Source organism: Piliocolobus tephrosceles, chromosome 10 (assembly GCF_002776525.5).
Source record: "Piliocolobus tephrosceles isolate RC106 chromosome 10, ASM277652v3, whole genome shotgun sequence".
NCBI lineage: Eukaryota > Metazoa > Chordata > Mammalia > Primates > Cercopithecidae > Piliocolobus > Piliocolobus tephrosceles.
Window position 1 is genome coordinate 49,186,703 of NC_045443.1, and position 26,350 is coordinate 49,213,052.

At 53.2% G+C, this 26,350-nt stretch overlaps 2 protein-coding genes across 2 annotated transcripts in view; both read left to right on the forward strand.

Annotated features, from left to right (window-relative positions):
- The window catches only part of ACVR1B (activin A receptor type 1B), a 46,527-nt gene extending 39,889 nt beyond the window's left edge, over nucleotides 1-6,638 (forward strand). The window contains exons 8-9 of the mRNA XM_023211077.2: nucleotides 1,425-1,555; nucleotides 3,544-6,638. Of these exons, the coding sequence (XP_023066845.1) occupies nucleotides 1,425-1,555; nucleotides 3,544-3,669 (257 nt within the window). The 3' untranslated portion in view covers nucleotides 3,670-6,638. The remainder of the gene's footprint in view (nucleotides 1-1,424; nucleotides 1,556-3,543) is intronic.
- Nucleotides 6,639-16,385: 9,747 nt separating this feature from the next.
- GRASP (general receptor for phosphoinositides 1 associated scaffold protein) lies at nucleotides 16,386-25,149 on the forward strand. Its single transcript, XM_023211076.2, has 8 exons — nucleotides 16,386-16,774; nucleotides 18,705-18,754; nucleotides 20,398-20,452; nucleotides 20,555-20,657; nucleotides 22,841-22,934; nucleotides 23,033-23,099; nucleotides 23,291-23,357; nucleotides 23,954-25,149. The coding sequence occupies exons 1-8, from the start codon at nucleotides 16,529-16,531 to the stop codon at nucleotides 24,457-24,459; spliced, it is 1,188 nt and encodes a 395-aa protein (XP_023066844.1). The 5' UTR covers nucleotides 16,386-16,528; the 3' UTR covers nucleotides 24,460-25,149.
- The last annotated feature ends 1,201 nt before the right edge of the window (nucleotides 25,150-26,350 follow it).

The window sequence follows — 26,350 nt, forward strand, 5'->3', positions numbered from 1 at the left end:
ACAGGTGCACCACCCTTCCCTGCTAATTTTTGTATTTTTTGTGGAGACGGGGTTTTGCCGTGTTGCCCAGGCTGGTCTTGAACTCCTGTGTTCAAGCAGTCCTTCCACCTCGGCCTCCAAGAGTGCTAGGATTACAGGCGTGAGCTGTCGTGCCTGGCAAACATTAATATCACTTAACATCTAGTCAGTGTTGAGATTTCCCCCGTCTCCTAATTTTTTAAAGCAGTTTGTTCAAATCAGGGTTCCAGTAAGTTTTATCCCCTGCAGTTGATGAATACAGCTCTTACATCTTTTCTTGTCTACATGTTCCCCCTCATTTTTTCTTCCCACTCTGTTTTTTTTGGAGAATCCAGGTCATTTGTCCTGTAGAGTTTCCCAGGCTAGATTTTGCAGATTGCCTAGGTATAATTCACATATTCTACTCTTCCTGGTATTTCCTATGAATTGGTAGGTAGTTCTGGCAGCTAGAATCATTTCTGGGGGTTTGGGGACACAGGGTTCCCTCTGTCCTTCCGTCCGTGACAAGTTGCGTAGTGTTGGTTCTCTATTTTTGTGTTGTTAACGTGCCATGGTGATATTGTCCAAAACTAAGAGAATGATTACTTCCCCTGCATATCTATTTGGTTCCCATGATATATAGTTGGAATAGGAGAGGCAGAAAAAATACTTGATTCTTTCCACTTATTTACCATTTTTCAAAATAATGAGGTGGTTCTTCGCCTCCCACAGAGGTGACTGAGGTTTCCTTTTTTAGACTTTAAACATGTTTGTTTCCATTGAAGTTATTCATGTTATTGTCACTTAAAGGTCCCCATCTTTGGCCAGTTGGGAGTTTATCAAATTGGTGCCTTTTGTTGTGACCCCAGTAGTCTTTGATAGATTCCTTGCTTTGGCTATGAAAGAAATGTTCCTGGCTACTGTTGTGTATTTCTTTTTGTTGCTTTGTTTTGTTTTGTTTTGTTTTGTTTTGTTTTGTTTGTGACAGAGTCTTGCACTGTTGCCCAGGCTGGAGTGCAATGGCACAATCTCTGCTTACTGCAACCTCTGCCTCCAGGGTTCAAGTGATTCTCCTGCCTCAGCCTCCTTAGTAGCTGGGACTACAGGTGTTCGCCACTATGCTTGGTTAATTTTTGTATTTTTAGTAGAGACGGGATTTTACCGTGTTGGCGAGGCTGGTCTCAAACTCCTGACCTCAGGTGATCCGCTTGCCTCAGCCTCCCAAAGTGCTGGGATTATAGGCATGAGCCACCACGCCCAGCCCCTCTTGTGTATTTATTTTTCCATACTTAGAATTAACTAACTTTTCTAAGGAACCTTAGGGGGGATAGTGGTATTTACAGAGCACAATGTAGGTTTTGTCACTGGCTTCTGAGTAATCTCTTCCTGCTGTTGATAACTCAGGTAGATATTTTCTTTTCTCCCAGGAGTCCATGAAGAATATCAGCTGCCATATTACGACTTAGTGCCCTCTGACCCTTCCATTGAGGAAATGCGAAAGGTCGTATGTGATCAGAAGCTGCGTCCCAACATCCCCAACTGGTGGCAGAGTTATGAGGTAAGCAGCTGGCCTCCTGTGGCTTTCCCATCAGCCTGATTTCTCCACCTTAGAAAAGGATTTCTTGACAATGGGGTCAGGCTCCAGAGGGGCCCCCTGAGAGTGTCAGTTATTATTTACTATTAGGTGCTACTATACATATACCAAGCCCTTTGGAGCTACAGTCTCTTTCCCTGGACCCTGTAGGGTGCCATTTGGAGTTCACAGCCTAGTAGAAGAAAAGGCTTTGGGCCTGGTGTGGTGGCATAGGCCTGTAATCCTAGCACTTTGAGAGGCTGAGGCAGGAAGGTAGCTTGAGCTCAGGAGTTCGAGACAAACCTGGGCAGTGTGAGGAGACCCCATCCCTACAAGAAATAAAAAATTAGGCTTGGTGGCACACCACCTGTAGTCCCAGGTACTTGGGAAGCTGAGGTGGGAGGATTGCTTGAGCCCAGGAGGTCAAGGCTGCAGTGAGCCATGATTGGGCCACTGCATTTCAGCCTGGGCAACAGAGCAAGACCCTGTTTCATAAAAGAAAAAGGAAAAGGCTTTGTCCCCAAGACACAGATGAGGGAGGTGGTCAACAAGTGAGTTGTTAGCTAATTCTAAGTATGGAAAAATAAATACACAACTGAACCCAGAGCTGTTAGACACCAAGCTGGGAAAGGCAGTGCTGGAGCCCAAGCTGAGCTGAGCTTCATGGAAGAGTGAGGAGGAGGTGTCCATAAGAGAAGCCTGGAGACCAGACAGAGGAGGAGGACATGCCTGTGAGGAAAGTGGTCTTTCCAGAAACTCAGAAGGGAGGAGGTGATGTGTTTGACAGGGTTGGGATTGGGATGGAGAATGTGAATTTGGGAGAGATGGCAGATGAAATCCAGGGTATGGGGGAAACAACATTTGGTGGGAATAATTGGTATGAGGACATGTTTGTGATATACGTCCTAATAAACATGGAATTCTAGGGTCTTAAGAGTGTTCAGGGGAACAGGCTTTGCCTAGCTGAGTGCTCATGGACCTCCTTTTCATTTGTGGCTCTGCATTTCCTTTTATTTTTTTTCCCAACTTTATTGAGGTATGATTGACAAATGAAATTGTAACAAAGGTGCCGAATTGATACATGTATGTATTGTGACATGATTACCACACTCAAGTTAATGAGCACATCTGTCACCTCACGTCGTTGCCTGTGTGTGTAGTGAGAGCAGTTGAGACCTACTGTTAGCACATTTCAGGTGTACAGTATCGTTGACTCTAGTCACCTTGCTGTCCATTAGAGCCCCAGAACTTACCTGGTGAAGTAGAGGTTGGCCCTGCCTTTAAAGGGTCTAACCACTAGAGGGCATTTCTGCATTTCAGAACAGAATTGCATCTTAGCTGATGCATTCGTGTTGCATCGTAGAGCAGCATTTCTCACCGCACTCCTTGGAACCTTCAGGGCAGGGTTTGCTTCAGAAGGCAGGTGAGACCAGAAGAGCTGGCCTTTAGCTGCAGCGTTTGCCTTTCACTTGTGCAAGCTGTCCCTTAAAAAGGAAGAGCCGCCGGGCGCGGTGGCTCATGCCTGTAATCCCAGCACTTTGGGAGGCCGAGGCGGGCGGATCACGAGGTCAAGAGAGCGAGACCATCCTGGTCAACCAACATGGTGAAACCCCGTCTGTACTAAAAATACAAAAATTAGCTAGGTGTGGTGGCCCGTGCCTATAGTCCCAGCTACTGGGGAGACTGAGGTGGGAGAATCGCTTGAACCCGGAGGCGGAGGTTGCAGTGAGCCAAAATCGCACCACTGCACTCCAGCCCAGGCGACAGAGCGAGACTCCTTCTCAAAAAAAAGAAAAAAAGGAAGAGCCAAGGAGACAAGGGAGCCTTGCAGAGCATTTCCCTAAGGTCAGCCGGTGGATCTGCCAGACTCTGCACTGAGCGGGGGGTGGCAGGGAAATGAATGAGAGCCTAGAGACCAGAAAGGCTTCTCCAGGGCATGGCCAAGCTGATGGCTCCTGGGTCTTTCTGCACAGGCGCTGCGGGTGATGGGGAAGATGATGCGAGAGTGTTGGTATGCCAATGGCGCCGCCCGCCTGACAGCCCTGCGCATCAAGAAGACACTCTCCCAGCTCAGCGTGCAGGAAGACGTGAAGATCTAACTGCTCCCTCTCTCCACACGGAGCTCCTGGCAGCGAGAACTACGTACAGCTGCCGCGTCGAGCGTACGATGGAGGCCTACCTCTCGTTTCTGCCCAGCCCTCTGTGGCCAGGAGCCCTGGCCCGCAAGAGGGTCAGAGCCCGGGAGACTCGCTCACTCCCATGTTGGGTTTGAGACAGACACCTTTTCTATTTACCTCCTAATGGCATGGAGACTCTTGAGAGCGAATTGTGTGGAGAACTCAATGCCACAACTCGAACTGGTTGTAGTGGGAAGTCCCGCAAAACCCGGTGCATCTGGCACATGGCCAGGAGCAGTGACGGGGCCTGAGAGGGGCCGGAGGAGCCGAGGTGTTGCCAGTGCTAAACTGCGCTGAGGGTTTCCTTCAGGGATTAGCCCACAGCACACCAAGATGGCCCGGAAGAACCAGAAGTGCAGCCCCTCTCACAGGCAGCTCTGAGCCACGCGTTCCTCTCCTCCCTGGGATGGATGCTGGGGGGGACTGCCAGTGGAGACGGAATCTGCCGCTTGTCTGTCCAGCCGTGTGTGCATGTGCCGAGGTGCGTCCCCCGTTGTGCCTGGTTCGTGCCATGCCCTTACACGTGCGCGTGAGTGTGTGTGTGTGTCTGTAGGTGCGCACTTACCTGCTTGAGCTTTCTGTGCATGTGCAGGTCGGGGGTGTGGTCGTCATGCTGTCCGTGCGTGCTGGTGCCTCTTTTCAGTAGTGAGCAGCATCTAGTTTCCCTGGTGCCCTTCCCTGGAGGTCTCTCCCTCCCGCAGAGCCCCTCATGCCACAGTGGTACTGTGTTCAGCAGGCTGCTCTGCCCACCCCAGCGTCAGCACAGCTCTCCTCCTCCATCTCAGACTGTGGAACCAAAGCTGGCCCAGTTGTCCATGACAAAAGAGGCTTTTGGGCCAAAATGTGAGGGAGGTGGGTGGGATGGGCAGGGAAGGAATCCTGGCAGAAGTCTTGGGTGTTAGCGTCAGCCGTGGGAAATGAGCCAGCCCAAGGGCATCATCCTCAGCAGCATCGAGGAAGGGCCGAGGAATGTGAAGCCAGATCTCGGGACTCAGATTGGAATGTCACATCTGTCTTTCATCTCCCAGATCCTGGAAACAGCAGTGTATATTTTTGGTGGTGGTAGGTTTGGGGTGGGGAAGGGAAGGGTGGGCAAGGAGTGGGGAGGGAGGCCGGGGTGGGGGGGAGGCATCTGCATGGGTCTTCTTTTACTGGACTGTCTTCTGATCAGGGTGGAGGGAAGGTGAGAGGTTTGCATCCACTTCAGGAGCCCTACTGAAGGGAACAGCCTGAGCCAAACATGTTATTTAATCTGAGTATAGTATTTAACGAAGCCTGGAAGCACGGCTGTGGGTGGTGATTTGGTCAGCATATCTTAGGTATATAATAACTTTGAAGCCATAACTTTTAACTGGAGTGGTTTGATTTCTTTTTTTAATTTTATTGGGAGGGTTTGGATTTTAACTTTTTTTAATGTTGTTAAATATTAAGTTTTTGTAAAAGGAAAACCATCTCTGTGATTACCTCTCAATCTATTTGTTTTTAAAGAAATCCCTAAAAAAAAAAAAAAAAAAAAAAAAATTCTCCAATTGAACGCACATAGCTCAATCACACTGGAAATGTTTGTCCTTGCACCTGAGCCTGTTCCACTCAGCAGTGAGAGTTCCTCTGCCCTGGGGCTCAGTCTCTCTCGCATTTTGTCCCCACCCTCAATTCCATGAGTGGTTTTTGCTCTAAGGCCCTTTCGTGCACTGTCCAGCTGGTTGCACCCTCTCCAGGCATTTATTCGACAAACGTGTATGAAGTGCCTGCTGGGTGCCAGGTGCTGGGATTACATCTGTGAACAAGACATGCTTGGGTCCTACTCCTGGAGCACTGTAAAAAGAGCCGATTCAAGTAAGTAGATGCCTGTTGTGAGACCAGAAGGTTTCATAATTGGTTCTACGACCCTTTTGAGCCTAGAATTACTGTTCTTACAGAAGATCACTGAAGAAAGAGGAACCCCCACAACCCCCTCCACAAAGAGACCGGAGGGTGATGAGACCTGGGGTTTAGAATCCCAGGTGAGACCCCAAATCACTGCATTCATTCTGAGCCCCCTTCCTGTCCCCAGGGGAGGTGTGTTGTATATGCAGCCTTGGAGCATCTCTGCCTCCAACCCAGCAGTTCTCTGCCAAAGCCTGTAGAGGAGGGAGAGCCTTGTCCCTGCCCTCAGGCTCCCCAGTGCTCCTGGCCCTTCTATTTATTTGCCTGATTATTGCTTCTTTCCTTGCATTAAAGGAGATCTTCCCCTAACATTTGGGCCAATTTACTGGCCACTAATTTCGTTTAAATACCATGGTGTCATTGGGGGGACCGTCTTCACCCCTGCTGACCTCCCACCTACCCCCCCTGCAGCAGAACCTTGGCGGTTTGTAGGTGATGATGGAACTTAGACTCCTCTGCCCAGAGTCACAAGTAGCCTCTGGGATCTGCCAACACATGTCCACTCCCAAGCCAGTAGCCCACTCCCCAGGTGGCCCTTCTGCCCTGACCCCACACACAGTCCAACTCTTCCACCTCTGGGGAAGATGGAGCAGGTCTCTGTGAAGCTCCCACACCCACCCCTGCCACTTTTAACACTAAGCGAGAACTGGGGAGAAACGGAAGCCGTGTTTTTGGCCCCTGAGGCTGACCCTGATCCATAGTGCTACCTGCACCTCTGGATTCCGGATTCACAGACCAAGTCCAAGCCCGTTCTCACGTCGCCGTAAAGGCCCCCGAACGGCATTCTCGGTACTTCTGTTGTTTTTGTACATTTTATTAGAAAGGACTGTAAAATAGCCACTTAGACACTTTACCTCTTCAGTATGCAAATGTAAATAAATTGTAATATAGGAAATCTTTTGTTTTAATATAAGAATGAGCCTGTCCAATTTCTGCTGTACATTATTAAAAGTTTTATTCACAGAGCTTTTCTGGTGCCATCTGTCCCACATATGCAGTGCGGCCACCCAGCTTTTGTCAGGGGAATTGGGAACGGGGTGGATGTTCTAAGGTCGGGGTCTAGTGCTCACACCAGCTGTAGCAGACCCCAGCAAGAGGAATGCTGATCCCAACGTCCTGGGTCTTCCTGAGACTTGCTTTGTGTTCCTAGAGGGCGGGTCTGGCGTGTAAGGGACAGAAGACACCAAGCACCCTTTTATCGGGCTTTGTGTGAATTTGTCTTCTCACGTTTTTTCCTATTTACAAAAGAGGGTCATGCTCCTGGTTAGTTACACTCTCTCATGTCTCAGAGGCATGAGTCCTCCTCCTAAGCTGAAGTGAAATTGTGAATTCTGGGATGCTTAGGTGACTTTGAGGAGGAAGTCTTCAGTGGTTCCTCTGGGATCCTCAGCGTGTGGTGGGTGTGAATGTCCTCTCTCTCTCTAGGCTGAGGGGATCTAAAATAACAAATCCTAGAATCATATAGTCTCCAGTTTAGATGAGACCCGCAAGATCCCCTGGTTCACCATCAGGCACTCAACTTCCCTGCTATGTCCCTGTCAGGTGCCTGTGTGGCCTCCTGCTAATGCTGGACCACAGCTCCATCTGTAGGCTCCATGGCTCAGTGGAAAACCCTTCCTTCTGTAGAGCTGGGCAACTTCCATGAGACTTCTATAGGGTTTTCAAAGCAGTTACTCTCTCTTCCCTTATAAGGTCCCTTAAAATATGTAAAGGCAGCTGTCATGAATCTTGTAGCAAAGCTTCGAGTTTCTTCAGTTAGTATTAGCGAATACTTATTGAAAACTCACTGCGTGCTAAGCAATGTGCCAAAATTTGCTTTACATATATTAACTGTTTTAATCCTCAGAGCAACCATATGAGATGGGCACTATTATCTTCTCTTTATGGATTAGGAAACAGGATAGGAGAAGTCAAATAAGTTGCCCAAGATCACGTAGCTCACGGGTGGAAAAGACCTTGGGTCCAGGATGTTGACCACAAAGCACAGCCCTTCCCCCACTGCACTGTTCCGCTCTGGTTCCATGTTCCTCACCCAGGCTGGCTGCTCTCTTCTGAACCTAGCTAGAGTCTAGGACCACAAAGGATGTGTACATAATGTTGCATCCAGGTATTAACAGATATCACAGACTAGAATAAGAACCCCACAGACTGTGTGCTTGATGCCGCAGATCACATCCCAGGACTGCATCTCATCTCTTGATTGAGTAAAATCCAGCTACCCTCTCCTTCCTGTATAAGGGAAGTTGGTGTTCTGAACTCAAGTGCAGGACCTTATAGTTTTATTAAGTTTCACTATAGACCATGCCCATTGCTCCAGCCTGTCACTACTTTTAAATCCTGATTATTACCCAGAGTTTTCCATTGTCCTGAGTTTTCCCAGTCTGAGACTCTGCTGGGCTGAGAAAATCAAGTAACTTACTCCTAAAAGTTTGCTTTAAGTTTGGCATCTATGCCAATAACCTAATCAGCTGCTAATTAAATTGTCCTTGTGTCCTGGCCATAATTTTTTATTTTTTGTTATTGGGACAGAGTCTCTGTCGCCCTGGCTGGAGTACAGTGGTGCGATCTTGGCTCACTGCAACCTCCAGGGTTAAAGCGATTCTCCTGCCTCAGCCTCCCAAAAAGCTGAGATTATAGGCATCCGCCACCACACCCAGCTAATTTCTGTATTTTTAATAGAGACGGGGTTTCACCATGTTGGCCAGGCAGGTCTTGAACTCCTGACCTCAGGTGATCTGCCCACCTCCTCCTGACCTCAGGTGGTGATCTGCCCACCTCAGCCTCCCAAAGTGTTGGGATTATAGGCGTGAGCCACTGCTCCCTGCCTATTTATTATTTTAAATAGAGACAGGGTCTCCCTTTGTTGCCCAGGCTGGTTTTGAACTCTTGGCTTCAGGGAATACCTCCTCCTCAGCCTGCCAAGTTGCTGGGATTACAGTCATGAACCACTTCACTTGGCCCATAATTTTTAGATGGACAGAGATAGCAGAAGAAGCCCAAGTACTTTGTTAAAGTATCATTGTGGCCCTTTTTGATCGATCTACCTGTTCATTGGAAGGAAAGACAGTAGTTTGTAGTGAATCTTGGCCTGGTTCAAATGAAGGCTCCTTACAGGCCATCCTGTGAATAGTCAGTCATCTTGCCAGGCATGGACCTAAAATTCACTAGGCTGTGATTGCAGGTTCAACTCTTACCATTTTGAAAATTGCAATGGCAACCATTCTAGTGCCTCTTCCTGTGCCTTTGAAGGTTGCCAACAATGTTTCATCTTAGTGAGGCCTGTGACACAGGAGGCTTGACTTCATTTGAATGTTGTGTCACTTGGGTTATTGTTTCACATAGCTTAAATTTCTGTCCCCCAGCCCATATGTCTTCTGACCTCTACAGGCCTTAGAACATGCTTGCTAAACACAACCAAATGAGAATGAGGAGTGGTGGAGTTCAAGAGACTCAGGAACATAAGAGGAATGCACAGCACAGGTGAGGGAAGTAGGAGAAGCCCTGGCTCGGGCCAGGAACGGCGTTACTAGTCGGGGTTCTCCAGAGAAACAGAATCGATAGGATGGATGGACAGATAGACTAGAAAGAGAGATGACTCATGGTTGTGTGGGCTGCAAGTCAGGGTAGCAGGCTCAGAGACCCAGGGAAGAATTGGTGTTGCAGTCCTGAGGGCAGAATCCTTTCTCAGGACACCTCAGCCTTTTCTCTTAAGGCCTTCAATTGGTTGGATGAAATCCACCCACATTATGGAGGGTAATATGCTTTACTCAAAGTCTACTGATTTAAATGTTAATCACGTCTAAAATACCTTCACAGCAACATCTGGAATGGCATATGACGAAACAACTGGACAACTGTGGCATGAAAGTTATTGGGGATTCCATGGTCAGAGGATGGGATTTAAGGAATATGGAAGATATCCCTGGGTCCTTCTGAGAATTCCCCCTTGGAAGCCAAAATGGGGATTAATGGGGGCTTAGGGCGGTTTAAGGAACAATTGGTTAGCTTGGGCTCTTTTAAGAAGTATTTGTCAAGCAACCTTAATGAATGGAGTGGTAGGTAGAATAGAAAGCTATGGCGAAACCCCATCTCTACTGAAAATACAAAAATTAGGTGTGGTGGCACACACCTGTAATCCCGGTTACTCAGGAGGCTGAGGCATGAGAACCACTTGAACCTGGGAGGTGGAGGTTGCAGGTTGCAGTGAGCCAAGATTGCACCACTGCACTCCAGCCTGGGCAACAGAGGGAGAATCTGTCTTAAGAAAGAAAAGAAAAAGAAAAAAGAAAGCTAAACAATCCATGGTCCCTGCCCTTCAAGGAGTTTATAATCTAGACAGATAGGATTTGTACAGGCAACAATAAGGCAGATTTGGGCAAATCTCATTACAGAGCAGTATGCAAAGTACCATGGGATCACAGATGAGGTGTCTCGGGAAAGAAGTAACATATCCCTGCCCTCCATCGGCTCCCTACCTGGTGGAATGGGTGAGTAAACAGCTAGGATGGAATGAGATCAGTACTACCATAGGGATAGAATACTGTGGGAACGCAGGCCGGGCGCGGTGGCTCAAGCCTGTAATCCCAGCACTTTGGGAGGCTGAGACGGGTGGATCACAAGGTCAGGAGATCGAGACCATCCTGGCTAACACGGTGAAACCCCGTCTCTACTAAAAAATACAAAAAACTAGCCGGGCGAGGTGGCGGGTGCCTGTAGTCCCAGCTACTCGGGAGGCTGAGGCAGGAGAATGGCGTAAACCTGGGAGGCGGAGCTTGCAGTGAGCTGAGATCCGGCCACTGCACTCCAGCCCAGGAGACAGAGCGAGACTCCGTCTCAAAAAAAAAAGAATACTGTGGGAATGCAAGAGAGTCAGTGGGAATGCAAGAGAGTCGGGAGGTTGGGGTCAAGAGAGAGACATCTATTTTGGCCTGCTGACTGAGGAGAGGAGGGGGTTTTAGTCAAAAATAATTGCCATTCAAGAACCACAGATGTTCAGTATGGCTGCAGAACCGGAGGTGGGGGTGTGATGAGGGAGCCTGCTGGAGCTGTTCCCATTGCTGAGTTCTGAAAGGTCAGGAATTCATCCTGGGGAGAGAAATGGCAAATAGGTAGCACCAATGCCATCACTTGCCCTGTGACAGCTACCTCAGACTGTACTAATCTATCAGTAATTTGTCCTCTTGAGTTGGTCTCTCTCCACATTTTTCTCAACAGCGTGCTTACTGTCCCATAAGTTAAAACACATTTGTCATTCTTGATGTAGGGAATAGGCCATTGGAGGGTGTCTTGGTCAGCTCTGGCTGCTGCTGCTAAGTACCTTAGATTGATGGCCGGGCATGGTGGCTCATGCCTGTAATCCCAGCACTTTGGGAGGCCAAGGTGGGCAGATCACTTGAGGTCAGGAGTTCGAGACCAGCCTGGCCAACATGGCGAAACCCCATTGCTGCTAAAAATACAAAAATTAGCTAGGCCTGGTGGTGCACACCTGTAATCCCAGTTGCTCCAGAGGCTGAGGCAGGAGAATTGATTGAACCCAGGAGGTGGAGGTTGCAGTGAGCCAAGATCATGCCACTGCACTGCAGCCTGGGTTACAGAGTGAGACACAATCTCAAAAAAAAAAAAAAAAAATTCCTTGGATTGGGTAATTTATAAACAATATAAATGTAATGCTCCTAGTTCTTGAGGCTAGGAAGTCCCAGATGGAGGGATCAACAGGTTCAGTGTCTGGTGAGGGCCTGTTCTCCTAGATGGCGCTTTCTGTGTCCTCACATGGTGCAAGGGGGAAACAGGCTCCCTCAAGCCTCTTTTATTAGGGCATTAATTCCATTCATGAGGGCAGAACCCTCATGACCTAATCAGCCCCTAAAGATCCCACGTCTCAATACTATATCACATTGGGTATTAGGTTCCAACCTAGGAATTTTGGAAGGACACCATCATTCAGACCATGATAGAGAGTTTTAAGAAAGGGAGTGATGTGATCCTGTTTGTCTTTTGGGAAAATCACAGTGCTGACTTGAGAAAGGAATTGCAGTGGTGGCAGAGTAAGAAAAGCTGGGAAGGGGCCGAGCACGGTGGCTCACGCCTGTAATCCCAGCACTGTCAGAGGCAGAGGCGGGCGGATCACCCAAGGTCAAGAGTTCGAGACCAGCCTGACCAACATAGTGAAACCTCGTCTCAACTAAAAATACAAAATTAGCCAGGCACCTGCCTGTAATCCCAGCTGCACGGGAGGCTGAGGCAGGAGAATCGCTTGAAACCAGGAAGTAGAGGTTGCAGTGAGCCAAGATCACGCCATTGCACTCCAGCCTGGGCAACAAGAGCAAAACTCCGTCTCAAAAAAAAAAAAGAAAGAAAGAAAGAAAAGCTGGGAAGAACAGCAGGAGAGACAGTGGGTAGAATACTCAGGTTTGTATTGAATAATCAGATATGAATGGTGAGGGAAAGAGGAAAGCTGACTTCAGTTTGGAGTAAAAGAGAGAATCTTAGCCTGGCAGTTTTGCATATGTGTTTTGGGGGTTAGGGAAGTTGGTACACAACACTGTCCCCTGGGAGAGGGAACCAGGGATGAAACAGCTGAGCAAGTGGTTTGCCAAGTGGAAAGAGATGTGGGCAGTCTGGGGCCCTAAGAACTGCCATTTTCTTTCTTCACTATGTGCACCTGTTCTGAAATGAGGCGGGGTAAGATAACACATACCCTATGTCTTAGGAGTTGCGTGCAGATGCTGTAGGAAACCTGGAGACTTAACCTTCCTTCCTTCTGCCACTCCAACCCATTCATGCCAGAGATGCCCTGCCATTTTCATCCAAGGGGCCAGATGATCCTTGGCCTTTGAACAGGACTAGACCCAGAGACCACCTACATTCAATGCAAATAAACTACCTTGATCCTACTGCAAGACCCTCCCAGGATCAGATCTTTGGACTGTGCCAGATTAACCATACTGCTAGATTCTCTCTTCTAGGCCCCCGAACACACACAGACACTGTCCCATGGAAATGGTCGGGCAATAGGAGCCACTCCCTGCCCAGTCAGCTGCCCACCAGCTGTCCACCGCCCACAAGAGGTGATGTCATACAACTGGGGGCCCAGCCCCTCACTTCTGACAGACCAGAGAGCCAGGGCCCCAGGCCCTCTCCTTCCCACCTCCCCAGCTTAGAAGCAGTGACAGTACCCAGTGAGGAACTCCCAGTGAACTATTCATTTCTGACAGTTCTGGGCTCCACTGATGGACAAGGCCCATGTTAGAGCTCTGAGACTTAGGTCAGACTCCAGAGGGGCCAGCACTAGCCCCAGGTGCTCTGACTTCCTCATGGTACCCTAGAGATTAAGCTGCTCAGTGGAAGACTCAGCTCTCCCAATTTCCTCCATGGGGGCCGCTGACTGTTACATAGCCAGGCGAGGGGTTGTCCTGAAGAGAAGGGATGTTACCTAGGCCTTGTCCATTAGCTGGGCCCCCAATGTCTAAGCCCCCACCCCAGGCCAGGCAGGAGTGTCAGGAGCCAGGGCAGGCAGAGCAAAGGGAGGGATACGTGAGAGCTCATTCTGAGAGAGGCTGGCTTGGGAGGAAGGTACAGATTGAGTACAGATGTCTGAGGAGCCAGAGCGGTGGAGGTTTTGTGGGGAGGCTTCCTGGAGGGAGGAGGAGGGGATGTGTCCTGGTATGAAGCTGCAGGTGGTGTGCAGAATGCTTCCCCCACCGCCCAAGCTTTAAAGGGCTGCAGAAGATAGGATGAGAACAGATGCTAGCCAAGAGACTTAGGCTTAGGAGAAAGCTGTGGAGAGCTGGAGAAGGCAAAGCTTTAGAGGCCTCATATACACTGCCTGGCATGCAAAGGTTAGTGCACCAAGAAGGCCTGCCAGCGGTCTGCCTTCTCCCTGCTGAATTTCACCTGCAGCAGAAGCAGCTTTGATGCAAAAAACTTCCTAACTGACGCTGTGAGATTCCAGAACTCAGTGACCAAAGTGGAGCTTGGCATCCCAGTTGGCCCAGATCCTCTTGTCCTGAAACAGGGCTGGGATTCCAGGTGGAGTCTTCCAGCCTTTCCGCCTGGCTTGAAGATTTTCTGCCAAGAGACTCATGGCCACCAGAGGGCATCACTACTCCACAGTGTGGCATCCTGAGCTCCGGGGGGCCCCTCCTTGGAGAAACTGGGGAGATTGGGAGGAGGAAGCAAGCAGGGATCTCTGAGCTCTCAGGGAGCTACCAGCAGCTGACTTAAACAGTCTTTGGAGTCAAGAGACCTGGGTTCTAGTCCCTGTTATGATTCTTTCTCTCCCTGGCTTCAGTTGCCTCTGTTAAATGAGGGCTTGGACCATACGGTATCCTTTCCAGACCATAAGGCCATTTCTGGCTCTGAAATCTCAGGATTTAAGGAATCACACAAAGGACTTGATAAAAATTGCATTTCCTGGGCCCACCCTTACTCTGGGGTTCTCTAGGGTTTTCTGCCTAGCAAGAGGAGGAAACAAGATGTAAATTCAGTCCTCTGGTGGTGTTTGCTCACTTGGAGGCCCGGAGGTGGACTGCCCTGCATAAACTGGGGAAGTCTGCCTCCACCTCAGCTGAAGGATGACTGGCTCCACAGGCTGTTAGACACAGGGGCTGTGCCACACCTGTGGCATCCACTTCTCCAGGTTTCAGGCAAGGAGATGTGTCCAGTAGGTGACCCTCTGTGATAGCTGGAGTGGCTCCTTCACAGAGGAGGTTGTGCAAGGTGCCCTTTTGCTGGGTCCCTTTGGGGATAAGCAATGGAATGAATGGAATACATATCATTGCCTTTCCACTTTGCGCCTCCCCCCTCCCACCCCCCCACAGATGCCGTCTGTCAGGAGCAGGCAACAGACGGTACCGGGGTCCATCTGTGCTAATGCTTCACAATAGAGTCCCATGTTTCCCCACCGACACCCCCTCGGCCCCTCAGCTGATGGCCACTTGGTGGTGCCAAGGCGGGAGGTAGGAGGAGGGAGAAGAAGGCACTAAGAGAGCTACCTCTTAGCTCCTGGCAGTATCAATCCACCCCGGCCCCCCACCCAACAAGCATCCTGCCATCTGGACTTGTGCAATCACTAAGGGGCGGAAAAGCACCCTCTTCCACCTACACCTCTTGTAGGGGATGGGGGCCTAGAGGACTGGGGGTGGGGAGGAGAACACAGAGTCAGGGAGACTAGAGAAGAAGAAAGAAGACTGAGCCAGGCACGAGAACTGAGACAGGCAGGAGGCAGAAAGCCTTTCCTGGCCTCGCAGGTGGACGTGGCCATTGCCCCTCTGTGCTCCTTATGCCATGTGTCTAACGCAGCACATGTGCAAGGTACCACTGCCTACCAGGCCAAGAGCCTCTGTAACCCCAGTGCCCAGCCAGTACCTGGCACAGAGAAGGGCTTAAACGTTGGACAACATCACAGAGTGGTTAGATTGCAGGCTCTGCAACCAGGCTGTCTGGCTTTGAATCTCAGCTCTGCCGCTGAGTGACTTAGGGCAAGTTACTTATCTTCTCCGAGCCTCCGTTTCCTCATCTGTAAGGGAGGATAATGGTGCTTATTTCGTAGGGTTGTTATGAAGACCAAGTGAGTTAATGCATGTATGTAAAAGGACACACAGAACAAACAGTGTGCATTGCACATGGTAAGTGCTCAATAAATGTTAACTGTGAAGGCATAACAGATTTGGGAAGACTGGGGGAGGAGGGGACAGACAGGGGCACTGCATTGCCGCCTCTGCTTCTTGGTCGATGGGTGCTGGGACATGGAGTCCCCAGCTTGTGCTGCTGACGCCCTGTGGTGGCTAGCCGCTCTTTAGACACCAGACGCTGCCTTCCACTTCCTCCTCTCACTTCTTATTCGGGCACCACTGACGACAGAGACTTCGGCTGGGCCATTCCCGCCTCTCCTACCGCCTGGCAGCCATGGTAACAGCCTGGGGGATGGTCCCTAAGATGGGGTCAGAGAACGGCTGAGCATGGCCATCCCCCTCCAGCCCTGAACTCCCACTCGGCCTGGGCTCATCCCAGCCTCCTGAGTCAAGTCCGTAGTAAGCGTCTGTCTGCTGGGAAGGGGGATGTGGTCCCGGCATCAGGAGCTGAGGAAAGGTGTGTTCAGCAGGGATCACTCAAGCCCCTCGGAGGGGATAGGCAAGAATTAAGCCTACTGCTTTCAGGGTTTCCACCTCTTCCCTTTCTCCTAGACGTGGGAACAGGGGGCATCCTCTTTCAGCTCTTCTGGGGCAGCTGTGTCAAGGGAAAATCCTGGGCTCTCTCACTCCCTGGGGGCTTCTGCGCAGAGTTCAGGGAGTCTCCTCCCTCCTCTGTCCGGCCTCCACCCCTACTGCTGCGCAGCCCCGCTGCCTCTCTCCCTGCCCTAGAGTCTCCTGCAGCCCCCTGGATCTCCTTGACTCTCCCCACCTCCCCGACTCCCCAGGCTTCTTACAGTGACCTCTTACCGTGCCCCCCTCCATGAATCGCCAGAGCTATTCGTACCTAAATTTCAAACCTTGCTCAATGTCCCTTCACAGACCCCTCCAGGTATCACGCAGCCCCGAGCCCCGCCCCGGGGTCTCATCCCGCCCCCTCGCGTCCGCTGCTCGGTTTCCCCCACAGAGCGCCCAGCTCCCGCAGTTTCCCTGGCCGTCGAGCGCCGTGGGCGGGGCTCCAGGGCGGCTGCGCCCCGTGGGGAGGGTCCTGCGTGCTGGGGGCGAGGCCACCCGAGGCCGCTCCCCGCCCGCCCCCCACCCCGCCCCGCTCTCGGAGCCTATAAAGGGAGGTGACGGGCGGCCAGCCCGGCTGGCATCCCCGAGCCGCCGCCAGCACCGCCGAGCGGAGCCAGAGCCGTCTCCACCGGGCGCCCGGCGCCGAAGCCATGACCCTCCGCCGACTCAGGAAGCTGCAGCAGAAGGAGGAGGCGGCAGCCACCCCCGACCCCGCCGCCCGGGCTCCCGACTCGGAAGTCGCGCCCGCCGCTCCGGCCCAGACCCCGGGACCCCCTGCAGCAGCCGCCACCCCTGGGCCCCCAGCGGACGAGCTGTACGCGGCGCTGGAGGACTACCACCCTGCCGAGCTGTATCGCGCGCTCGCCGTGTCCGGGGGCACCCTGCCTCGCCGAAAGGTGCGTCCCCCGCCCGTCTTCAGGACCTGCTTAGCCCCACTCCGTCACCCTACAGGGCTTGCTGACCCCGCAGTGCCTTCTCCTCGGCGTCCGCGGAGTCCCCCACCCACCTTCTTCCCCGCTGGGTGCCTCGACTCCCCGCCCTCCCCGCTGCTCAGAAGGCCGTGGCCCTCGCCTGCACACCGTGCCCAGGCTCGGTGGCTCTCAACTCCGCGCCCCATGCGCGCCGCCCCATCGCGCCCCCTCTCTCCCTCCTTGACTCCTCCCGGCACCCCCCTTATCCTACTCGCTCCATCTGGCTTTCTGCTCCCCATGCCCCGCCTCCTCGTGGCCAGGTGTCCTGAATCCCCAGGATCCCCTCGCCCTCGGGGCAGAGACGTCCCTAGACAAGTTGAAGGTCTGAGAGCCCCCGGTGGGAGAGGTGGGCCGGTGGCCGCGCCGCGTGCGTTCTCACTCTGAGGAAGTGCGTGGGGCGCCGCTGACTCCGGAGAGCACACCCTTCCGAGGGGACTCCCCGATTGCTGGGCTCGGGGCCTGCCGCCTGGTCCCACGTCTGATGTGCGGGGCGTGAGGGCCACAGCTCCCTGGACTTCTGCCGGAACCGGACGTAGTGGGAGGGGTCGCAGGGAGCCCACGGGGCAGGAAGGATGCGGGCCGCGCCCACCTCAGAGTCTCCCCTCCACCAGCCTCTTCCTCTGGCCCCAGGGGACCTAAGGCTCAGAACCTACACAACACCAGGTTAAGGAGAGGGGCCTGGTGGCCTTTCCTCACCCAGCCACCCTCCTTTGCCCCTAGCCCCCAGCTAGCCCCCACACAATGAACAGCTTGTTGAGAATTTGCATTTTATGAAAATCATGTTGAAAGACAAAGGGGTCTCTCTGTGCTGCCCAGTCCTTCCTCCCTGGCCATTTGGGAACTGTCCCCACCCCTGAGGCCAATCTGGTTCTGACCCTTCCCTTCCTTGCCTTGGACAGCTTGGGGGGAGGGTTAGCAAAGGCACAGACCAGAAAGGCCCTGGGCTGTGCAGGCTCCAAAGGAAAGGGCTGCTCTGGGACTGGACCTCCTCCAAGGACCAAAAAGTTAGGGAGGGTGAGAGACTACTTCAGTTTATCAAGGACCCTGAAGAGACAGGAACCTTCATCTCTCATCCTTCCCCCACCCCCTGCCCCAAAAGAACTCCCGATCTCGCTCCTTTAGTGAGACTTGCTGACAAGTTTGACATCTAAGATGTTTTGTCCCAGAAAGCACAAAATGTATGACAATGGAGAGAGACCCAGGTGTAGCTGGGCACAGCTGGTCACCTGCAGCTGGGATCCACAACTGGTCCCTGAAACGGCCTGTACCTTAGGAGACCTGACACCTCTGTCCCCACATTCTGGCTGGGATTGCCAGCCCTTCAGGTGGGGGTCCCTGACCCTAGCCCTCCCAAGCCACTGTCTGTAGCTGAGAAATTAGATGGAGAGAACCAAATGGCAGAAGGTCCTCGGAGCACCTTGATAGGTGAGCCCAGGGGACACCTATCCTCTGAATCCCACTGGGGAAGAGCCCCTGCCTCAGCTTTGGGAGTCTGGATGGCCTGAGCCTCTACAGACGTGGGCCCTAGGGGTGGAGACCATTCTAGAATAATGATCTCTCCACCCGCTGCCAGTGTGGAAACCAGCAAGGGCTTAGAGGTTCATGGATCTGGAAACCAGGAGGATGGTTGTGTCCCTGCAGTCCCAGGTATGAAGGTAAGGCCTGTAGAGAAAGTTGAGGAGTGGTGCCAGTAGTGACACTTGGCAAATAGTTCTACCAGCACCAAAGCGGGTGTGGATGTGGAGTTGGCAAGAGGCAAACAGGAAGTGGGTCGCTGTGTCCAGGGTAGCACTCTCAGCATCTGCTCAAGGACAGTCCTGCCTCACCTGCTCCTTCTGACCATCTTCCTGCCCAGGGCTCAGGATTCCGCTGGAAGAATCTCAGCCAGAGTCCTGAACAGCAGCGGTGAGTCACTAGCACCCAGCCCCTGCCATGGTCCAAAGGGGTGAGGTGCTGGGTTGGGCGGTGCCAGGACAGCATCTCAGTCTAGTGAGGATAGTCATTCTCCTAGCCTTTAAGCATGGCTCCCCCGCTGAGAGTGAGGGGCAGGTGGGGGTGTGGGCTGTGTGAAGGGGGTGGCAGAGAAAGGAGGTAGGGACTTTTGAGTCATTAGGTGCTCTTCAACCCACCCCCAGTCTCTGCCAGTTACTCCTCCCTGGGGAGATCTGGATGAACGGATGTGGGAGGTGGGAGGGGGTGTAGGCAAAGTCTATGGGGAATGTCCTAACCCAGACCTCCTGGGCTCCCCTGAGCCCTCCCAAACTTGGCAAACCCCCTGGGCCCAGACCTTAGCCAGGCTCTGTCCAGCTGCTTGGGGCTGGCTACCCCTGCCTCCAGAATGTCAGTCCTCTTCTGGTCCCAGCCTGTGGCAGCCCTCTAAGGAGGGATCTGAGTGTGGGCAGAAGTAAGTGCTGACTCCAGGCCCTGGGACCCCACAGTTTCCCTTCTCTACTCATGTCCCATCCCTGATTTGGGCTTGACTTTCTCTAAAATGGATCAGCAACTAGCCTGCTGGCCAGATTGGCCTGTTTGGCCCTTGAGCTAATAATTTTTAAAGAGTTATAAAAATAAAAACAAAGAACAATATATGACAGAGATCATAAGGGGCCTGCAAAGAAAGCCTAAAGTATTTACCATCTGGCCCTTTGCGGAAAAAGTTTGCTGACCCTTCCAAAAAACCCTAGAACATTGGGGTAGACGCCGAACTCCCAGCCACCCTGCTCCCTGCCCCAGTATTACAGAGAGAGGGGAAAGGCCTGCTGTTCAGAGCGAGAGGGGCTCGAGTTGGAGTCGGGAGGTGCTGCTCAGCATTTGGGGGAATATCTGGGTCAGGCAGGGAGCGGAAGAGCCTGGTCTCCAGTGCCTTTCCGAGGCTGAGCTACTTGAAGGGGCCTTTGGAGGCTGCTTTAACTGTGCCTCTGGCTGGGCGGGAAGGAAGGGGGTGGGAGTGGGCAGAGGAAACTCTGGGCTCCCCCAGCAGGCGAGGATCTGGAGCGGCTCCAGACCATTGTGTCCAGCGGGCAGGCCTTCAGTGCGGGAAGGGGCGGCCTCGAGGCTCCCCTCCCCCAGCCCCCACATCTAGTGGGCTGGCCCCAGCACAGCTGGGAGGAGCAGCTGTGGTCTTGCTGAGCCTCGTGACTGGCCTCTGGGGGTGGGGCCAGTCCTCTCCCCAAAGCTGTGGAACAGAGGAGGCTCCAGGCTGTGGCTGAATTTGGGGCCTTAGCTAGTCAGTAAGTGGTACTGTAGGGCTCACTGGAAAGCTGGGGTGTGGCTAAAAATCTCAGCCGGCCCATCCTTCAGGGGACCAGCCCTTCTCTGTGCTTCCCTCCCACCACTAGAGGCTGGATTGGTTCTCTGTGGCTCCACGAGGCTGATTTCAGTTGGGTATGGGAAAGACATTCCAATAATCTGTGAGGAGACTGAGCTGTCACTGGAGACTGAGTCCTGCTGGAATGTTCTAGACCAGTTGCCAATATCCAGGGAGGCCCAAGCTATGGGACTGCTACACTTTTTAATCCTGATTGTCTTGACCCCTGTGTTTCTTGCAGGAAAGTGCTGACGTTGGAGAAGGAGGATAACCAGACCTTCGGCTTTGAGATCCAGGTGGGAGAAGCTGCACACAGGGGTCGGGGGGTTGAACGGCCAGCCTGAGGGATGCATGGACTTGTCCCAACCCTGGGCTGAGGGTCCCCTTGTCCATTACAGACTTATGGCCTTCACCACCGGGAGGAGCAGCGTGTGGAAATGGTGACCTTTGTCTGCCGAGTTCATGAGTCTAGCCCTGCCCAGCTGGCTGGGCTCACACCAGGTGGGGCCTGAGCCCAGGACACCCAGGTCTGGGAAGGGGATATGACCTTACTCCCAAGCAGAGGGGGTGAGAAATCTCTCCTGAAATCAATTCCTCTTCCTTTTCCTTCTTTGAGAAGGCCAGAGGGAACGGATAGAATCGGGGCTTTAGATCTAGGCAAATTTGCCATGTACTGTGTGATCTTATACAGCTCCATCTACAAAATGAGGGTAATAATGCATCCAAACATCACAGTGCGGCAAGGGGATTCCCTGGGCACAGAGCCAGGGCCTAATTAATGGTGGATGTTGCTGCTGCTGCTCTGATTCCTCCCAGCAACGTGGCAGTCAGCATGGGCAAGAGCTGGGGAAGAAGGAACATTCCATTAGGTCTGCTTGATATTGGGGATCAGGCCAATCCTGCCCCCAAATGGACCCGACGCTGAGGAACTGATGTTACTCCCTTGAAAACAATTAACTATTTTTTTTTTTTAAGAGACAGGGCCTCACTCTGTCACTCAGGCTGGAGTGCAGTGGCATGATCACAACTCACTATAACCTTGACCTCCTGGGCTCAAGCAATCCTCCTCTTGCCTCTGCCTCCCAAAGCAATATGTTACTTCCTCTAACAAGGAAATTATGCCTCAATAGGAGACCCCTGGATTGAGCAGATCTAGAGTCCCCAGGTTCCAGGAAGGGCAGCCTGAAACTGTATGAATCAGTCCCCCCTCCACCATCCTTGCCCCTAAGCTCCTACCTCCTTCCCACTTACCAGCAGCCCGTGCTAGCTATCATAGTCCATTTTCTGTTACCATAACAGAATACCTGAGATTGGGTAATTATAAAGAAAATAGGTTTATTTAGCTCATGGTTCTGCAGGCTGGGAAGTTCAAGACTGGGTGGCCGCATCAGGCGAGGGCCTCATGCTGCACTCTGACATGATGGATGGCATCTAATGGCAGGAACGCCTGCAAGAGTGGCGAGTAGGCACATGCAAAAGAGACAAAACATGGGTGATCTTGCTTTATAGCAACCCACTCGCCAGGTAGCTAAACCAGTCCTGCCAGAGCAAGAAGTCACTCCCCAAAAACAGCATGAATCCCTTGATTGGGTGGATCCTTCATGGCCCAAATGCTGGAGTGCAATGGCGTGATCTCGGCTCACTGCAACCTCCGCCTCCCAGATTCAAGCAATTCTCCTGCCTTAGCCTCCCGAGTAGCTGGGATTACAGGCACCGGCCACCACACCCAGCTCATTTTTGTATTTTTAGTAGAGATGGGGTTTTGCCGTGTTGGCCAGGCTGGTCTCGAACTCCTGACCTCAGGTGATCCACCCGACTCAGCCTCCCAAATTGCTGGGATTACAGGAATGAGCCACCGCGCCTGGCCCCAAATGCCTCTTCAAGGTCCTACCATCTCTCAACACTGTTACGTTGGGGATGAAGCCTCAACGTGAGTTTTGGGGACAAACCATATTTAAATGATAGCAGTAGCCAAGTAGTATACTACAACTTGTCAAGGTAGTTTCACATCCACTCTCCTTCCCCATCATCCCTGAAGCAGCCACAGCAGGGATCCATACCCCTTTCTACAGATGGGAATGGAGCCCTCAGATGGGGCACGCCATGCTTGAGGTCAGGAGGCTCTGCAGTGGTGCAGGGTAGCAGAACTATCCCTCTAGGGGCCAGTCATTCCCTGTGCTTCTCTCCCACCACCAGAGGCTGGACTGATTCTCTGTGGATCCATGAGGCCCTGCCACGCCTGGGGCCAGGGTCGTTTCCTAGCCGGGTGCTGCTCACCTGCCCTTCCCTAAATTGACTGGGTCTTATGGCCAGCGTGGACTAGACAGAAATAACCAACTCTGAGGGCAGCCCAGGGTCCTGGGTTGGCTTAGCTTTGGGACAGAGCTTGAGAGTAGAGTGAGGGTGTTGGGTGTGTGAGGTCCCCGCCCTTTGGCTGGGGTGCTGGGCCTGGACAACCTGGTAGTCACTACAGGCCCAGAAGAATGGCTGTGGTTCTGTGTGTTTGGATCGAGTACGAGAGATGTTAGAGGAAGTCTACCGAGAACCATGAGAAGTTGGAGGAGGGAGTTCGGGAGTTTTCCTTGGAGTTACTACCCACTCCTCTCCCCTTTCTGGCTAAGGTAGGATGCTGGAATTCTAGCATGCCCCATGGAGCAAATCTAACTGCCTTGTCTGCCTGGCAGGGGACACCATCGCCAGCGTCAATGGCCTGAACGTGGAAGGCATCCGGCATCGAGAGATCGTGGACATCATAAAGGCGTCGGGCAACATTCTCAGGTATGTCTGGGAGCTGAGGTGCCTGAGGACTCCTGAGCTCAGCCTCTTGGTATTTCCTCAGCCTGTGGCTCACTCAGCCTTTGATTCCCCAACCTCAGACTGGAAACTCTATATGGGACATCAATCCGGAAGGCGGAACTGGAGGCTCGTCTGCAGTACCTGAAGGTAGGGAAACCCAGATAATGTCCAGCTCCACCCTCCTCTTCCCAAGCCTCTGCCCTGTGGGGGGGTCATTTATGTCTGAATCTCCTTTAACTGAAGGTTTCTTCTGTCTACTCCCTGACCCCTTGTCTGTACCCACGTCCTGCTAGTTTCCTGCTAGCTTGTGACAGTGGGGTGGGGACTGTCTCTTGCAGCAAACCCTGTATGAGAAGTGGGGAGAGTACAGGTCCCTAATGGTGCAGGAGCAGCGGCTGGTGCATGGTGAGTAGATCCCGGGGTGTGAAGGGCCACTTGTTCTGCTATAGACACCCCATCTGTGCTACCCCCTCAGAACTGGCGGGTTCTAGTAAAGAAAGGTTTACTAGTAAACCTCCACGATAAAGGTTTACTAGTAAACCTCCTCAATAAACCTCCAAGGTTTATTGAGCTACTACTCAATAAACCTTTCTTTCTAGTAAAGAAAGGTTTACTAGTAAACCTCCTCAATAAACCTCCAAGGTTTATTGAGCTACTACTACTTTGGGTACTGCCGCACCTACATTTCTGGTTGTTCTCACACTAGCCCTCTGCAGGTAGCGTCATCTTCACTTTACAGAGGGGAACACCAGGGCTCAAAGAGTTTGTGTCAATTCTTTCCGAGGCCCTTTTGTGCTAAGCGGCCCCCATAAGGATCTAAGTGATAATTCCTGATTTGCGGGTGAGGGAAGTAGGGTCTCAGGGTTGTGCCTGGCCAGGGCCACAGAGATAGATGGTCAGCAGGACGGAGTGGGGATGCCCCATCCATGCCCTCCGACCCTTTGCGGAGGACACTACGGCCCAGGCCTGACCCACCCCCCACCTCTCCCGTCTCTGCGCAGGCCTGGTGGTGAAGGACCCCAGCATCTATGACACGCTGGAGTCGGTGCGCTCCTGCCTCTACGGCGCGGGCCTGCTCCCGGGCTCGCTGCCCTTCGGGCCTCTGCTCGCCGTGCCCGGGCGTCCCCGCGGAGGCGCCCGACGGGCCAGGGGCGACGCCGACGACGCCGTCTACCATACGTGCTTCTTCGGGGACTCCGAGCCGCCGGCGCTGCCGCCCCCGCCGCCCCCGGTCCGTGTCCTGGGTCCGGGCCCAGCTGAGACCCCTGCAGTGGGGCTGGGCCCAGGGCCGCGGGCCGCGTTAAGCCGCAGCGCCAGTGTGCGGTGCGCAGGCCCTGGCGGGGGCGGAGGCGGGGGCGCGCCGGGAGCGCTCTGGACTGAGGCCCGCGAGCAGGCCCTATGCGGCCCCGGCCTGCGCAAAACTAAGTACCGCAGCTTCCGCCGGCGGCTGCTCAAGTTCATCCCCGGACTCAACCGCTCCCTGGAGGAGGAGGAGAGCCAGCTGTAGGGGCGGGGGCGGGCAGGGAGGTATTTATTTATTTATTCGCAACAGACAGCGCTAAAAGAGGGGGAGGCCGAGCCAAGAGGACCCGAGGAGCCCAGAGCAGCGGGAGAGGGTCCTTGCTAGCCTCAGCCCACCGGGTCGGTTCCTGGCTGGTGTCTGCTGAGGGAGTGGGGGGCCCAGCCCCTTCTCTTCTCCCCTGCCAAACCACAGTGGGAGCTGGGGCAGGGGGAGAGCCAGGAAATCGGGGGCCAAAGATGGGGGTGCTCGCCTACAGTCTGCATCTGTAGTGCCTTGTGGGGTATCCAGGAACATCCTCCCAGCAGGGGATTAGGGACCTTGTCCCATGAAGCCCTCTCCTCAGCTTTACTTGCTCCCCCGCCCTTAGCCTTGGGGAGAAATGGCCCGTGGTGGGCTGACCCCCCACCCTCCACACACAGTTCCATGACCCAGCGGGCCTTCAGGGGCATCGGGTGCTGGTCCTCCTCCCTCCTGGCCTCGACCCCTAAGGGCTTCGCCCCTCCCAGGGGCCTGTAACTAAGTCGGGTCCTGCCAGGCAGGGGGCCTGTGTTCTGTGCCCCTTGGGGGACAGGAACGGGCAAGTTCAGGTGGGGTGGGGACAGCACAGACTGTTCCACCGTTCTGCATATTGTTGCTTCTGAACCACAAACTGTATAAAATGGATGGTTTTTTGCATCTGTGTCAGTGTGGTGACTGCCTGAGGGGGAGGATTGGGCTGGGGCAAGCTCTGACTCCACCATCCCAACCCCCGCCCAACGCACACACGTCTTGTTTTCTTGCAGCCTGAAGCCAGGGAAATAGGCTGGGAGATTTAAACTTACATGTATGGGCCTGAGCTGGAGGCCTCACACTTCTTCACAGCTTGAGCCTCCCTCCCCAGATACCCAAACAGGTGGTGGCCAAGGCTTGCCTCAAGTCCTCAGCCATCCCTGTAGAAATACGTGTCCTTCGGTGAAACCCTGTCTCTACTAAAAAATACAAAAATCTAGCCGGGCGAGGTGGCGGGCGCCTGTAGTCCCAGCTACTCGGGAGGCTGAGGCAGGAGAATGGCGGGAACCCGGGAGGCAGAGCTTGCAGTGAGCTGAGATCCGGCCACTGCACTCCAGCCTGGGCGACAGAGCGAGACTCTGTCTCAAAAAAAAAAAAAAAATACGTGTCCTTGGCATGCCTTTCTTCCCAGCTTCTGAGGTCTCCCTTGAGGGGCACAAGCCAGATCTGCAGGGACCTGAGGCATTACCACCTGGCCTGTGACGGACCCAATCACGGATCGCCCTGTTGTTCTAGCAGTCTTCAGCGGTTTCCCATAATCCCAGGATGAGATTGATTTTTTTTTTTTTTTTTTTTTTTTTTGAGGTGGAGTCTCCCTCTGTCGCCTAGGCTGGAGTGCAGTGGCCCCATCTCGGTTCATTATAACTTCCATCTCCCGGGTTCAAGTGATTCTCCTGCCTCAGCCTCCCGAGTAGCTGAGATTACAGGCAGGCGCCACTACACCCAGCTCATTGTTGTATTTTTAGTAGAGACGGGAGTTTCACCATGTTGGCCAGGCTGGTCTGGAACTCCTGACCTCAGGTGATCTGCCTGCCTTGGCCTCCCGAAGTGCTTAGATTACATGCGTGAGCCACCGTGCCCAGCCTCCCAGGATGATATTCTGACCCCTGCTGGCCTCTGCTTCTCACTCCCTGCTCTGGCTGCACTGCCGGCTGTACTTGGCACACTTCAGACCCCTTCTATCAGGGTCTCTGTCCTTGCCCCTCCCACAGATGGCTCCTTCAGTCCTCAGCCTGCCTCCTGAAGGCCTTCCCACCCAGTGGGAAATACAGTCATACCCTCCTCTGCGACAGCTCTGTTTTATTCCCATCAGATTATGCATCGCCAT